General features: G+C 42.3%; 1 protein-coding gene across 1 annotated transcript in view; it reads right to left on the minus strand.

Moving 5' to 3' along the window:
* Positions 1–17,031, minus strand: part of myo15aa (myosin XVAa) — a 215,240-nt gene that overhangs the window by 119,411 nt on the left and 78,798 nt on the right. The window contains exons 36-40 of the mRNA XM_063059557.1: positions 12,473–12,629; positions 11,511–11,604; positions 6,932–7,070; positions 3,971–4,092; positions 2,551–2,610 (exon numbers count right to left, since the gene is read on the minus strand). Of these exons, the coding sequence (XP_062915627.1) occupies positions 2,551–2,610; positions 3,971–4,092; positions 6,932–7,070; positions 11,511–11,604; positions 12,473–12,629 (572 nt within the window). The remainder of the gene's footprint in view (positions 1–2,550; positions 2,611–3,970; positions 4,093–6,931; positions 7,071–11,510; positions 11,605–12,472; positions 12,630–17,031) is intronic.

Raw genomic sequence — 17,031 nt, forward strand, 5'->3', positions numbered from 1 at the left:
TGACCAGCTGGCTGGACTGTTGAAGAGTCAGAGGTTGCCACCTGTCAGTCGTTCCTGTGCCCACGAAGAGCAGGCTGAGCTTCCTGGCAGCACTCTCACCTACTGTGATGAGAGGTTGCTCAGGGCAATAATTAGCTCCTCCCTGAGCGAGGGCTTGGGCCCTTAGCTATTTGCCTACCATTATAACAGGACAAGAGCAGATACAATCTCAATGGCTCTCTACTCAGCTTTGGAGCTCCTGGACAACTGAAGTACATACGTCAGGCTGCTGTTTGTCAATTACTGCTCAGCATTTTAACACTACTTTTGCTCAGAACTAATCAATAAGCTTCAAATCCTGGGCTTCGGTACCACCATCTGCAGCTGGATCCTTGGTTTCCTTATTGAGAGGGCACAGTTAGTGTGGATAGGTAGTAAAATCTCCTCCTCACTGGCAGTCAGCACAGGCACGCCTCAAGGATGCTTGTTTAGCCCACTGCTCTACTCTCTCAACATTGACTGTGTGGCTAGACACTGCTCGAACATCATCGATAAGTTCACAGATGACACCACTGTTGATCTCCGACGGCGACAGGGAGTAAGATAGGTCAGCTGGTTGAGTGACGTCGCGACAACAACTTGCACTCATTGTCAGCAAGATGAAGAAAGTGATTGTGGACATCAGGAAGGGGAAGTTGGGAGAACACACAGACCAGTCCTCACTGGGGGTTCGACAGTGCACAGGGCAAGCAGTTTCAAGTTCCTAAGCATCAACGTCTCAGATTATCTATCCTGGGCCAACATGTTGATTAAATAACAAAGAAGGCATGTCAATAGCTGTACTTCTTGAGGAACTTTTCGGAGATTTGGTACGTCACTAAAAACTCCTGCAAATTTCTGTGGATGTACAGTGGAGAGCATTTACTGCCTGCTATGGAAGATTCAGGATCGACAGAGGCCGCAGAGGGTTGTAGACGCAGCCAGATCCAGTCTGGGCACAGTCCTCCCCACCATCGAGGGCATCTTCAGAAGGCTGTGCCTCCAAGAAAGTGGCAAACATTATTAAGGACTCTCACCATTTGAGACATGCCCTCTTCTCATTACTGTCTCTCGGGAGGAGATACGAGAGCCTGAAGATCCACAGTCAGCACTTTATTAACAGCCTCTCCCCTTTGCTATTAAATTTCTGAATGGTCATGAACCCATGAACACTACCTTGTTATTCCTCTATTTCACTATTCATTGTTATTTATAGTAATACTGCACTGTCGTACTGCCACTAAACAACAAATGTCAGTGGCAGTAAACCTGACTCTGATTATGATATCCCAAACATTTAAAATCAGGAACATCGATTTCTGACTGGTACTCACACATAATATTAGATAATTAGAATGAAATCTTCCTGTGAGACAGAATGTCACATGACTGAAGACAAATTTTTTTGACCAGATTGTTTCGGGGGTTAACGTTCTTGGTCAGATAACCTGCAATCTTTACTCCTCCCAGTACCCTAATTTCAGGCTCTCCTGGATTTTCACTGCAGGAGACTTCAGGAGAACACGAGCCACTCACACACCTCTTCGTATCGACGACACAGCAGTGGAAATGGCGAGCAGTTTCAAACTCCTGGGTGTGCACATCACACACAACCTCTCCTGGTCCCAGAACACATCCTACACAGTCAAGAAAGCTCATCAACAAATCTACCTTCTGAGGAGGTTGAAGAGAGCTGGCCTTTGCACAACAGTACTCATGTCATTCTACAGCTGCGCAGTAGAGAGCATCCCGACAAGTTGCATCACTTCTCGTTACCGAGACTACACTGCGGCAGACAGCAAGGCTCCACAATGGGTAGTCAGAACTGCCCAATGCATCACTGGCACCAGCTTACCTGCCATCAAGGACACATGTACAGAAAGGTACTGGAAAAGGGCCCACCTGGAAGAATCCCACCCACCCTGCTCATGGACCGTTTGTCCCACTCCAATCAGGGAGGAGGCTACCTAGCATCCACACTAGGACTACCAGACTCAAGATACGTTACTTTACCCAAGCAGTAAGGCTGATCAACACCTCCAACCACTAATTCCACCCCTACTGTATCATTTCCTGTCACTTACCTTATGTACAGACTAGCGTCACTTTATGGACACACAATCAATCCATGTATGTAAGCTATCTTGTGTATTTATATTTATTGTGTTTTTTTATTATTATTGTATCCTTTATCTTTTGTGCATTTTTTTTGTGCTGCATCATATCCGGAGTAACAATTATTTTGTTCTCCTTTACACTTGTTCACAGGAAATGACATTAAGCAATTTTGAATCTTGAATCTTAGATCTTGAGAAAGCTCACATTCGTTAGAAGGAGAAAGGAACATGAGGGCAGGCAGACTCAGGGAGCCAGAAACTATCAAGTATCACCAAAAAATACGTCCTCCTGTCCAACTCCCCTTTAGTTCATCAGGCTTAAGGATAGGGATATCAGAGATAGTCATTCTGAAAGATTGGCCCAAGTTCAACATCTCTTTTGTTAAGGGAACTGTGAATGCACTGACTCGCCTACCTGTCGGAAAATTAGATCCAGTGCTACAGGACTGTGGAAATTGTCATTTGGATAAAACACCTAGAATAAGAAAAGAGAGAGAAAATGAGTTGGGAGCTACATCATGGAAATATTAAACCCATAGCTGAGTGTCTGGGGACATAATTGGAAATTCTCTTGACTGTTTCGTGGGATTTTCATTCATTACAGTAACTTTTTTTGAATAGAAGATCCCAAATTATATCAACAATGTTGTAACATACAGTATTCACCTCCAATGTCATGTTCAACATCAATAGTCTGAGGAATGACAGTTCTTACCACTCACAGAACAACCAGCTTTTACTAGCAGTGTGGTTCTTACTTTTCAGAGTGGACATCACATCCATGGGAGTGACCCTCTGGGAATGCTCAGTGTAGGTGACCACATCCCTGATCACATTCTCCAGGAAAATCTTCAGCACCCCACGGGTCTTCTCGTAGATCAGACTATGAGATCAGAGCTATGTTACTTAAAGGGCCAATTTGCATTCTTTGTGTCCATTCCTTGGCTCCTGTAATTTGGCAGCCTGTTTTCTTCTGTGGAGGCCAAGGTCACACTCACTTATAGCTTTGTAAACTTGATCACTTGAGGCTGCTGCTGATTTCTGTCACGTCTCACAGTTTGCTGTTCTTTATTGCATTAGGAAGATCATTCCATTCCCAAGCAGTGAAGACCAGTTACTTAGGGCCTGGATCCTTATTGGTCCCTAATGCCCATTTGCACAAAGAATATGCTCTCTGCAGACACTGTTCTTCAGAGGCATGCCCAGATCTCTCTGACCTTCTGGGATCTCTCTCCCATCCCTCACCCTTCATTGTACCATCTGTCCTTTAGATAGCAACGGTCAAATTTCAAAGTTCTAAGCAAATTTATTATCAAAGTGCGTATATGTTACCATATACTAACTTGAGATTCATTTTCTTGTAGGCACTTACAGGGAAAATAATGAATTTTATGAAAAAATATACAAAGACTGATGAACAACCGATATGCAATGAAGACAAACTGCAAATAAAAATAATAGTGATCATATGCTTTGTAAAGAGTCCGAGAAGGTGAGTCTGTAGGTTGAAGAATCAGTTCAGAGTAGTGATGAGTGAAGTTATCCACGTTTGTTCAGAAGCCTGATGATTGTAGGGCGACAACTGTTTCTGAACCTGAGGGTGAGGGAGCTCCTGTTGAGAGTTTGCTTTTTGCTTTGTGGTTTATAGCTAAATGGCAATAAGTCAGGTTATGTTGTACTGAAAATGACCTAGTGTGATTGTACAAAGAAACTTGACAACACTGTTTAGTGAAAATGACATTTGAAGATCTTTATAGGGTTTTAATGAGTAGAGTTCAGGTGATGCGCAAAGTTACTTCTAGTCTCCATAATCCACAACCCCTAGGTCCTCATACCTCTTTGCGGGCATAGATATTCCAGGGAACGTTGCTGTAGGTGTAGCAGGCTTCACAAGGCTGCCCATGCAGCTGGGTCTGGATCCTCTCATCATTTCCAGTCAGTTCTCTGGAAACTGAGGCTGCAAGGAATAAATATCTTATTCTCATTTCTTCATGTTGCAGAGTTTATTTCAAAAAGCATCTCATGCACATTATACAACTTTCTGCTATGTAGGTTGGCAACCAATGTTAATGCACAGCACTACTGCACAATGGTAAGACATACTCTCTTTAAATAGGCCAACTGAGTCTTTGATATCCAGCTGAGCAGCTAAGCTGTCAAATTCTGTATGAAAAGCCTGCCTTACAATATTCTAGGGTGTTTTATTATAAACTACTGAAACAGCCAGATGAGGGTAGACGTTTTAGCATTGAATCATTTTGCCCTTGACATGCTGTCCTATCAACCTCCTTCCCAACATTCAAGAGTAATCATTGTGTCGCTAGAGCTGCTATAAATCGGCCCAATCCATCAGTTATCTCCTCCTCCATCAGTGGAAGAGTCTGTAGCTTCCAAACTGGCCTTGTCTGCAAGCCCAGAGCCCACAAAACTGAAATGGAAACAAGTCATTCTTGATCTTGAGGATCTCTAAGAATAACAGCAAATACTCTCAATTTTGACAAACTAGTAGAGTACTGAAATAAAGGGATGGTCTTGAGGACAGAATAATCTTTAATGCAGTTGATAGCCCTTCAAACAAGCTTGTTTAAACTAGCAAAGACCTATCGACTATTGACATATCGATGCCTGTGTTTACTATAGCACAATACTTCCATTTCTATACCCAACGAAAACTTCTAAAAGTGCCTTCATAAACAAAATCTGAGCTACTGTGACAATGTAACTATTGCTGCAGTTATGGCCTATAACATATTAAAACTAGAACTAGATTTCCAGTTTTAATGGAGGTCTGCAATTGTGGTTCCCATCAGCCACCTGTCCTGGTATACACGCAATGGTTACTGAGCACACGCTCTGAGGAAAACACTATGGCAAGTGATGAAACTGTCCAAGAACACATTTCCCCTTTAATTATTTACAAATTTCTTTGAAATCTGACCTTGGAAAAAAACTAGCCCTTGTTTATTAATATTGTGAGTATACCTGAAATAACATCTTGTGTTCTTATAAACTTTCAAAAGCAATATCATGTTTCTTTCTATATTGTTGGGATATCCTTTGTACTCTGGGACTGAGCCCAGAGAACTCTGTTTTATTAGCTGGTTGGTTAGAGTGGGAACGTTATACCCAGCCGCAGTGGAGAAGATTAGGTGATTTTCCTCTTAATTGATATTGACAATTAGATTATTGTAAGTGACAATATTGATTTTACACGTATAATTCATTCTTCTCTACTCACTGCATTTTTCCTGCAGAAATTATCCTGCTTATTTTGGAGGAATTTGTTATAGATTCTGTCATAAGTGACAGAAATTCATGAACCTATGGAATACACTGTACAAACACGTCCTGTTGTAAGCACTGTAGTTTTTTTTTCAGAAATCCAGAGAGTGAAGGATACTTACTGTACAGATGGACTAAGTGCTTCAATTCAATATCAGTTAATTCCAGTATCAACATTTGGCTTGAGTGACTGGGATTATTCTATTTAAACAGACTCTGTTCAATAACTAAATGAATCTTCTTTGCAGAACAATGGATTAGTTGATGTGAACTCAATCATGAACCCAGCCTTGCCTCCAAATTATTGGCTGACCAATAGACTATCTGTTTTTTAAAAATTTATAAATATTTCCCAATACAAATTCTCTGATTGATTAGTTCTGAACATTAGCTCACTGGCTCTCAACTTGAGTTTGAATAATAGACTGCTTTCGTCAATGTCTTCTGAGAATTGAGTCAGTCGATGGAAGGAGCATTTGAGTACAAGTGCGGAATTCGCTCCGTGTGTGTTATGTCCTACAATTTCCTATTCAATTTCTCACTTTCCATTTCTGCTTCTCTATCTCACTATTTTTATCTGAGCCCCTTGCTCTTGATTGTCCAGTCCTATCAACGGCTTCCAGTTGGGATGTGTTTTTTGGGTCACAAGCCATGGGAGGGATGTGATCAGAACTGGAGGACAGGTATCGGTTGTAAATTGGTAAAAGGAGAAACAATAGCCTACTTTGCCCCTTGAGCCGTTCTGCAATTCAGTTAGACTTTGGATGAAACAGAGAATTATTTTTACTCACCATGTTTCCTTAACCTTTAAAACCATTACCCAACAGTATCTATAAAGCTCGGTCTCAGCACCATCAGCTTTTTAGACTGGATTATCCTCTGAGTGAAGATTTGCTTCTTGTCACCCACCCTGAGAAGCCAGGTTTAATTTTAAGGTTACACACTTCACTCTACAGCATTTTTTTCAACCAGTGAAGAAAATTCTATCAATTTCTACAAAAATCTGAAACGTTTCAGTCAGGTCACGCCTTAATCTTCTATTTGTAAGAAAGTAGAAGCTCAGATTATAAATTAGTTCTCATAATTTAATTCAGGGAAATATCTACAGTAATTATATGTATGTGTAACAATTTAATTTAACGTTTAGAATGAATAAACTGCATCTTAGAATATAACATACATCATGCATGCAAAGGTTTTACTAGTACAACTACATGATGTTTATTAAATTTTCAAAAATGCTTAATTCCAGGTACAATCCCTGTTTTACTTCACATCTTCCAAGAAGAAAGATGATAATGGTCTGACTGGAAATTGAATAAATGAGCAATTGGTCGTATATTATTTCACAGATTGAGTACTAAAATTCTCACCAGAAATGTGAGGTTTCAGAGCATATTGTACAACATTAGTATCAGATCAATAATCAATAAGCTGTGGGCAATTGAGAAGCAGATTTATCTTATCAGAAGCAGTGTATTGCAAATTAAGTAGAGTTATGGTCTATTACTGACCTACGGAGAACATAGGATGTCTGCCAGAGACAACTGGCATAGGACGGGCACTGGCTTTCATTGCTGAGCTACCAACTGGCTTCACCATGGCAACAGTTTCATTGGAACTCTTTTCGCTTAATCGAGCAGGTTGTGGTTTCTGTTTTAATAAAGTACAAAGAATGAGAAAGAACTCTATTCATTTCATTTTTTCTCTATGTCAAAATAACCTCTTACTTTGAATGGACTATCACACTGACAGTGCTCTCTCCATAATCCTGGTCTCTCTGTGACACGTCCTCAACTTGCTTTGATTCTGAGGAGAGAGGGGGATTGGGATGAAGAGAGAGGGGAAGTGGAGTAGCGTGTTGGATCGCGGTGTGAAATGAACTGAGTGAATGAAGTGATGATTGGAGCAAATAAGGGGTGACTGGGGAGGGAGCTATGGAAGGCTGATGGATTAGCAGCTAGGCTCTGGCTACCATAGGTTTTGCATGGATTTTTGGAATGTGGACATCACTGAACGGGTGATTGAACATTTGGAACTGCCTTTGAGACGAGCCTGGTAAGCTGGCCTGTTGCTTCTGGTTATGCTGTGGGGCAGGAAGTTATAAAGTAATGTAGAAACAGCAGCGTTATATTTCCAGATCAGGATAGTGTGCAATGTGCCTGGTCACTTGTGGTTGGTGGTAAACCCCTGTGGTTGATGCCCTTGTCCTTCGAGGTGCTAGAAGTTATGGGTTTGGGAGGTATCACTGAAGAAACCTGAGCTAGTTGTGGTAATGCATTTTGTAGATAGTGCACACTTGTGGATTGGTAATGAATGTTTGAAGGTGAGCTGTCTTGGACTGTGTCTGGTTTTTTGAATGTTATTATAGTTGCAGTCTTTGATGGAATTGATAAGTATTCTGTTTTTGCCATGTAGTGAAAAGGCTTTACCGATTTCAGGATGCACAATCTATGAAATCTCTCAGTTACCAAACTTATGTAGCTGGTTCTGATAAATATCTGTTTAATCATGACCTGAGATTGTTAATGATGGAGATTCCACTAAGAATCAAGGAGCTTTGCTTAGTTGTCCTGTGATTATGTGGTGCAAGTCGTCATGCCTGAATGTTGTCCCTGTCATACTTCATACATACGTACATAGATTGCTGCATTGTCCGATAAAATGAAAACAGAAATAGTCAATTGTACTCTTTCAGTGATTCACTGGAACTGAAGGATTGGTCCCTAACAAGCAGATCCTTGTGCCATGCATGATTCCAGGCAGTGGAGAGTTCTCAGCTTCATGTGTGCCTCAGACACAGGGGTCAAAGTGCCTAATCCTGTGCTGACGTTCCATTTTCTATTTTTCCATTGATTTCAATTTTACTCATGCCACACTTGGTGCCACACTTCATTAAAACACTGTATCGACACAAGGAGGAGCCACTATCACTTCAGGTTTGGAATTTAGTCTTTTGCTCATCTTTGAGGTAAGACTGTATTCTAATATATTACAGCACAGTACAGGACCTTCAGCCCACAATGTTGTGCTGACCCTTAAACCCTGCCTCCCAGGTAACCCCCCACCTTAAATTCCTCCATATACCTGTCTAGTAGTCTCTTAAACTTCACTAGTGTATCTGCCTCCACCACTGACTCAGGTAGTGCATTCCACACACCAACAACTCTCTGAGTAAAAAACCTTCCTCTAATATCCCCCTTGAATTTCCCACCACTTACTTTAAAGCCATGTCTTCTTGTATTGAGCAGTGGTGCCCTGGGGAAGAAGCACTGGCTGTCCACTCTATCTATTCTGCTTAATATCTTGTACACCTCTATCATGACTCCTCTCATCCTCCTTCTCTCCAAAGAGTAAAGCCTCAGCTCCATTAATGTCTGATCATAATGCATACTCTCTAAACCAGGCAGCATCCTGGTAAATCTCCTCTGTACCCTTTCCAATGCTTCCACATCCTTCCTATAGTGAGGCGACCAGAACTGGACACAGTACTCCAAGTGTGGCCTAACCAGAGTTTTATAGAGCTGCATCATACATCGCGACTCTTAAACTCTATCCCTTGACTTATGCAAGCTAACACCCCATAAGCTTTCTTAACTACCCTATCTACCTGTGAGGCAACTTTCAGGGATCTGTGGACATGTACCCCCAGATCCCTCTGCTCCTTCACACTACCAAGTATCCTGCCATTTACTTTGTACTCTGCCTTGGGGTTTGTCCTTCCAAAGTGTATCACCTCACACTTCTCTGGGTTGAACTCCATCTGCCACTTCTCAGCCCACATCAGCATCCTATCAATGTCGCTCTGCAATCTTCCACAATCCTCTACACTATCCACAACTTCGCCAACCTTTGTGTCATCTGCAAACTTGCCAACCCACCCTTCTACCCCCACATCCAGGTCGTTAATAAAAATCATGAAAAGTAGAGGTCCCAGAACCGATCCTTATGGGACACCGCTAGTCACAACCCTCCAATCTGAATGTACTCCCTCCACAACGACCCTCTGCTTTCTGCAGGCAAGCCAATCCTGAATCCACCTGGCCAAACTTCCCTGGATCCCATGCCTTCTAACTTTCTGAATAAGCCTCCCATGTGGAACCTTGTCAAATGCCTTACTAAAATCCATATAGATCACATCCACTACACTACCCTCATCTATATGCCTGGTCACCTCCTCAAAGAACTCTATCAGGCTTGTTAGACACGATCTGCCCTTCACAAAGCCATGCTGACTGTCTGTGATCAGACCATGATTCTCTAAATGCCCAAAGATCCTATCTCCAAGAATCTTTTCCAACAGCTTTCCCACCACAAATGTAAGGCTCACTGGTCTATAATAACCTGGACTATCCCTAATACCTTTTTTGAACAAGGGGACAACATTCGTCTCCCTCCAATCCTCCGGTACCATTCCTGTGGACAACAAGGACATAAAGATCCTAGCCAGAGGCTCAGCAATCTCTTCCCTCGCCTTGTGGAGCAGCCTGGGGAATATTCCGTCAGGCCCCGGGGACTTACCCATCCTAATGTATTTTAACAACTCCAACACCTCCTCTCCCTTAATATCAACATGCTCCAGGACATCAACCTCACTCATATTGTCCTCACCATCATCAAGTTCCCTCTCATTGGTGAATACCGAAGAGAAGTATTCACTGAGGACCTCACTCACTTCCACAGCCTCCAGGCACATCTTCCCACCTTTATCTCTAATCGGTCCTACCTTCACTCCTGTCATCCTTTTGTTCTTCACATAATTGAAGAATGCCTTGGGGTTTTCCTTTACCCTACTCGCCAAGGCCTTCTCATGCCCCCTTCTTGCTCTCCTCAGCCCCTTCTTAAGCTCCTTTCTTGCTTCCCTATATTCCTCAATAGACCCATCTGATCCTTGCTTCCTAAACCTCATGTATGCTGCCTTCTTCCACCTGACTAGATTTTCCACCCCCTATTGCTTGCATAACCCAGATTGAGGAATCTGTTGGTAATAAGTGTGCATCAGCAAATTGATAACAGAAAGTACATCCATCAAACTGCCAAGGAAAGCCGAAATCCAGGACTGTCTGCCCCTTACTGATGTCCTGACCAGCCGAACACCTGGAAGGAAGTTGGCTTGGTACTCTGCAGAGGTGTGAGGAGATATGTTGATGATGGGATAAGATCTTACATGTACAACCTAACTCCCAGGTCTCACACTGTAGGTTTTTTCAGAAAGGTCTCCCCGTTTTCCAGTGTCTTGGATGCTTATGAACTGACAAATATGGAACTAAAATGCCAAGCTTACACAGGCAGGCACCTCCCAGTTTCCACCCAGCTAACAGGAGTCATCTGCCGCTCATTCCCAACTCATCACCTGCAGCCTATTAAAACCCAGTTCTCATCCACAGTCCTTGTTCACCCACCAAACCAACCAGCTTCCTCCTGTTGCTCCTAGCTTTCAGTTGCTTTGTTACCCGTTGCGTTCAGTATCTCTTCTCTCTCGTTTAGTGATACTTGTGGCTTGTTGTTTTTCAGTTTATTAGTAAAACACTGTTTACTGCTGAACTGTCTCCACTGCTCTGCTTTTGGGTCAAGCCTCCTCTGCATTTCCTGCCATAAGGCAGTTTTAGAAAGACAATAACTTTATTCTGTTTTCTTTCGGTATTGGAGATTTCCAATCTACTGCAGTTTCTTGCAACAGCAATTAGTGAGCAATCACTTGTGAAAAATCACAAGTATCAGAATCTGAAGGCTTCAAACTAATTTTTGTTAGTAAAATAATAATAATCTTCACATCTAATATCACGATTTTCTAAATAACATAGGCTGCAAGGTATTGAGATAGATGAAGAAGCTGAACCTCTTGGCTCATGCTTCCTGTCTATTGCTTATAATAAATGCTCGTGCTCTCATGCTCAGTGAAGAACTAGCAATCTCACGGAATTACCAAGCACAGAGCACAAAACATTTCACTCATTTACACCCCCATTTTATTCTAGTTTTATCTGTAAAACATTAAATTCCAAGACATTTGTCTCCTAATTTAAATTTTAAAAGTCACCAGTGATGTAAACAAGGTACGGAGAGGGACTATAGTTTGGGGAGTTACTTTACCGGAGATGTATATAGAGTCTTCTGTCTTTGCAAGATAGACATGGCCTCCTCATGTGGGTCTGTTTTCCTGGTGAATATCATACCACGTTCCTTTCTGACAAGAGGGAAACACAAATACTCAACCTTATTGAAATGCGAAGCTTGTGATCTATAGACATGTTTAATGTCTCTTTTTACAAAGGCACAGATCCATTTTGGCCTATAGACAATTTTGTGGTACAGTATTTCAATGAATTAATCCACTACCAATTTATCCCATTGTGTCAAATCCTAATAAATAAAACCATATTTGCTTTGTCTTCCATCTGAAGGGTGACACAGTGAGACAGTTAGTAGAGCTGCTATCTCATAGCTCCAATGATTAGGTATCATCCAGACCTCCAGTGTTCTCTGTGTGGAGTTTGCATGTTGTCCCTGTCATCATATGGATTTACCCTGGGTGCTCTAGTTTCCTGCCACATTGCAAAAGCGTGCTAGTTAAGGTTAGTTGGCCTCTGTAAATTGACCCTAATGTACAGGTGAGTGGTAGAACCTGGAGTTGGGGGGGGGGGGGAGGTGAATCCGGGGAGAACAAAAAATTGTGAGATTAGTGTGAAAGGGTGGGCATTAGTCATCTTGGAACTGGTAGAGTGAACGGCCTGTTTCTGTGATGTATCTCCATATGACCCCAAACCCTCATGTGTTTCTTTTATTGTCCAGTGGTTGAAATCTCCTTCCAAACTCTCTTCACCTTACAAGCTCTGTCAACGTAACACTTGTGTAAACACTTGTTCTTTTCTTAATGATAGTGCAAACCCACATCCTTGTACTGTGTGACACCGACTGCAACAGATTTTTTGTGCTTTAATAGCCCTGCACTTGGAGGGGTGTAAACAGCAATTGTTATTGTTAATTAGCAAATGCCACCAATGAATAATACCATATGAGGTCCATGCTTAGAAAATATATTTATTCAGCTTTACCTGATTAACCCGGACTGCTTGTGAGTTGCTGGAATCTCATATTGCTTTATGATGTCCTTAATGTTGTGTGTTGGCTCTGGAAAGTGCTCTAAGTTCAGTGTCGTGTGACGAACAGGGCCTTGCATTGCAACATTGAGTTTTGGTGTTTGGGAAGCTCCTGCATTGTAGAGAAAGAATTAATACAATGAATGTGTGTGGTATTCCTGGTAAAATGGTTTTGATAACAAGAACGGTGTAGCTTAACAAAATGCTAAGTTGTAGTTTTATGATCTTATGTTTATAATTCTGGATTTTATGAATTCGCTCACATAAGTGAACAACTAATGAAAGAGATTTTATTGTCTCCATTTTGTTTGCTTTTTCTAATGGTCTTTTATAAAGGCCAAGGCTTGAAAATAATTCTAGCTCTTCATGGAGAGCGAATAGTGCATGACACATAAAGGGAACTGCTTCGAGAAAGAAACAAACGGGATTCTAAGGCATATAGTATTTTCCATTTTAGACTCTCATGTTCAGTAAAACTGGTGTAGGAATTTAACCTTGGTTGATTGTACAAAATGCATATTGGACAGTCTATCTCTGAAATTCATTTTCACTGATTTTAATTTTAATGACCCACTCTCCAGAAAAGGAATACAATATCTCACATGTAGTGCTACGTTCTGATATTAGCTGGGGATGAATTTCTACTCCACAGTCCTGTTAGGTTGTCCAAGCAACAACACCAGTGGATGAAGCAGCAATCGGAGGGGAACATAGCTATTTCAGCTTCTCTTCTGCTTGATCCTGTACTGTCCTGGGATTTCCTCAGACTGAAAGTGGTCAGACAGTCTGAGTTGCTGAGGTCAGAAGGGCAGGCACTTGAGGGTCAGTGGGCAGACATCACTCAGGCAGATTCCTGTATTTGCTGTTAATGCAATGCATGAAAGCTGCTAGGAAAGACCCTGGTTTCCTGGCTGTTAACTGTTGGTTCTAAGGAAACTATTCTTTGATACAAAGCAAAGATACTTCAACTAACCTGCCTAACAAGTTTGGTGTCACCATGATTGGCAGGTGCCTAGTTAACCATCCCAGCTCTTGGCATGAGATCACAGTTCCACTGATTACTATGTCCCAGGTGTTCTGGTTGGCTGCTGGTGACTAGTGGTGCTTGCAGGGGTCAGTGATGGGACCGCTTCTTTTCACGTTATATGTCAATGGCTTGGATGACAGAATTGATGGCTTTTGTGCCAATCTTGCAGAAAATACAAAGCTAGGAGAAGAGGCAGGTAGTGTTAAGGAAGCAGAGAGTCTGCAGAAGGACTTGGACAGATTAGAAGAATGGGCAAAGAAGTGGCAGATGGAATATAGAGTAGGGATGCGTATGGTCATGCACCTTGGTAGAAGGAATAAAGCCCTAGACTAATTTCGAAACTGGGAGCAAATTCAGAAATCAGAGGTGCAAAGGGACTTGGAGTCCTTGTGCAGGATTCCCTAAATGTCACTTTGCAGGTTGAGTCGGTGGTAAGAAAGGCAATTGCAACGTTAACATTCATTTCGAGAGGACTAGAATATAAAAGCAAAGATGTAATGCTGCGGCTTTATAAGGCACTGGTATGAGTGCACTTGGGGTATTGTGAGCAGTTTTGTGCACCTTGTCTAAGAAAGGATGTGCTGGTATTGGAGAGGGTGTAGAGGGGGTTCATGAGAATGATCCCAGGAATGAAAGGGTTAATATATGAGGAACATTTGATGGCTCTGGGCCTGTACTCACTGCAAGTTTAAAAGAACAAGGGGAGAATCTAATTGAAATCTCTTGAACATAGACAGAGTGGATATGGACAGGATGACTGTGATATTACAGCGGGTGACTCCAGGACCAGAAGGCGGAGGCTCAGAATAGAAGGATGTCCATTTAGAACAGAGATGAGGAGGAAATTCTTTAGCCAGGGAATGTGAATTTGTGGAATTCATTGCTATGGATGGCTGTGGAGGCCAAGTCATCGGGTATATTTAAAACGGAAGTTGAATGGCTCTTGATTAGTAAGTGTATCAAAGTTCACAGGTTTGACAGGGATAACACATCACCATTATGGAATGCGGAGAAGGCTATATGCCTTATGGTCTCAGCAGCCCATGGTTAACGGAGACAGTAATTGGTCTCGTAATCTTTCAATTAGGTACAGATTCTGGATAAAAGCTGCAGATTGGAGGAAAGTATGAGCACACTAGTTAAGAATAGATGAAGAGAGCAAATGGAGAACTCTTGACCTGTTAGTCTTTTATAGGTGATTGGAAAAACGTTGGAATCTATAATAATGGATATGTTGACAAGACATTCAACAATTATGTATAATGGATAGAGTCAACATGGATTTATGAAAGGGAAATCATTTTTGAGTAACGTACTGGATCCTTTGATGCTATGTGTGTAGAGTATAGGAAGGGTTTGGAGGGGCTACCAATTTAAGTGTTTTATTTCTATTTTTCAGAGGGCTTTTGACAAAGTCCAAGCTTGATAGATAGTGTTAAGGTAAATGGAACTAGGGATAATATACTAGTGTATATAGATTGAGTGCCGTTTACAGATAGAAAGCACAGAGTACCAATTTATAGACCCACCTTAGATTGGCAGGCTGAGGTATTGAGTGTCACAGGGCTCAGTGCTTCGACAGGAGTTATTCAAAATGTACATAGACAAGTTGGCCAAAGGAAGATAAAGTTAAATGGGATTGATTGTCATCAAGAGGATATAAAAAAGCTAAATTAGTAGGGTGTGGAATACCAATGGAGTACAATGTTGAGAAATACGAGGCTATCCACTTTGTAGAAGAAACGGAAATGATTAATCTTTTTTTAGATTGTGAGAGAATGGGAAATGTCCTATATATGTTCAAAGGTGAATATACTTATCAATGAAAGCTAACATGTAAATGTAGCTTTTAGGAAAGCAAATATCTCATTGGTTTGTATTGAAAGAACCTCAACAGTCAAGATATCTTTCCATAATTATATTGGGTTTTGCTGAGATTACATATCAAGTATTGAGGTCCCATGTGCCACCTAGGCTCTGAGGGTTCAGACGACGATGATGACCTATCAAGTATTATGTACAATTTTTACCTAAAATCTACTATATAGTTTTGTGGAATGGAAAATCAGTAATATGAGAGATTCAGCAAGCCGGACCTCTGTTTTCAGAGTTTAGAAGAATAAGTGGTCGATGTTGAGAAAGAAACTTTCTATGCCAGCCTAGTGGAGATGAAGCAGTGAGCCGGAGCATGGCATGGCAGAGTTTATGCCTTTGTGTTAGGGTATGGTGACGGGCTGAGTGCCAGCCTAGTGGAGATGAAGCAGTGAGCCGGAGCATGGCATGGCAGAGTTTATGCCTTTGTGTTAGGGTATGGTGACGGCTGAGTGCCAGCCTAGTGGAGATGAAGCAGTGAGCCGGAGCATGGCATGGCAGAGTTTATGCCTTTGTGTTAGGGTATGGTGACGGGCTGAGTCAGGAGAATCTGAGGCATGATTGAACATGACGCCTGCTGAAGCTTAGTGGGCGAACCCACAAACTGGGATAGGACAAGTCTTGGGGCTGGAGTCCAATAGAGGCACTGGGGATGAAATGAATGGGACCACAGTGTTGTGATGGAAATGAGACAGATTCTTTGGGTCTCAAAGACAAGGATTCTGGACACACAGTTTTAACAATAAGGAGTTTATTTACAAGGGGAGAAGAGCTTGGGGACAACACAAGCAGCTACAATATTCGCACAAATGAGCTTAGAACAGACGAGCGTGGGAAAAGTTGGGTCGGCAGTACAATACACGGGAAAACGGTGTGGGGACAGAGTACAGGTACATATACAAGCAAGGGGAAAGTAACTATGATACCTGCCCCCCCCCTTGACTATGGGCAGGCACGGCTCTCTGCTACAGGGACAACAATAAACTCTCCCAAACCCTATTCAATGCACAGCTCACCACGTGTCTCCAGCGCTGTTCTGCAGTCTTCAGCCTGGAGTGAAGCAGGGTGATCCCTCGAGGATGGCAAAAGACAGATCGAGCCAAGCACATGTAGCACCCTTTATGGGTCAGGGGGCTGGAGGGTCCAGCCCAGGTGATTCACCGGGGGACCAACGGCTTGGTGCTAGACGGGTTAATCCAATTAAGGCGGCCAATGGTTAGGTGTGCATTGATTAGTTGGGAGGGGTGAAATGTTGACTGGCCTGTGGTGTGCCTTCCGTGCAGGTAGAGGGCAGTGCTGAGCTGTGACAGGCACGGTCTCTGGATACACACGGTGATGGTGTGTTGTGAGCTGGGAATAAGATAGAGTGCATGATGGTTGCATGGGTTAGAGCATGATGGGAGCACCACAGAAGAGCGGTTTGAGGTGGAACATGAGACCATGAAATGAGATCACCCTCTGGAGTCTACTCCAACACTCATCAACATTATGCCTGATCAACCTCCTCACCACTTTTTGTCCTATCCCTGCAAAGCCTTGTTGAACTTTATGCAATATGCATAATCCTTTCAGTATCTGTTTTAATTTCACCCAACGACTGTCTTCAGAGCTCTTC

The sequence above is a fragment of the Mobula hypostoma genome, chromosome 9 (genome assembly GCF_963921235.1).
Source record: "Mobula hypostoma chromosome 9, sMobHyp1.1, whole genome shotgun sequence".
NCBI lineage: Eukaryota > Metazoa > Chordata > Chondrichthyes > Myliobatiformes > Myliobatidae > Mobula > Mobula hypostoma.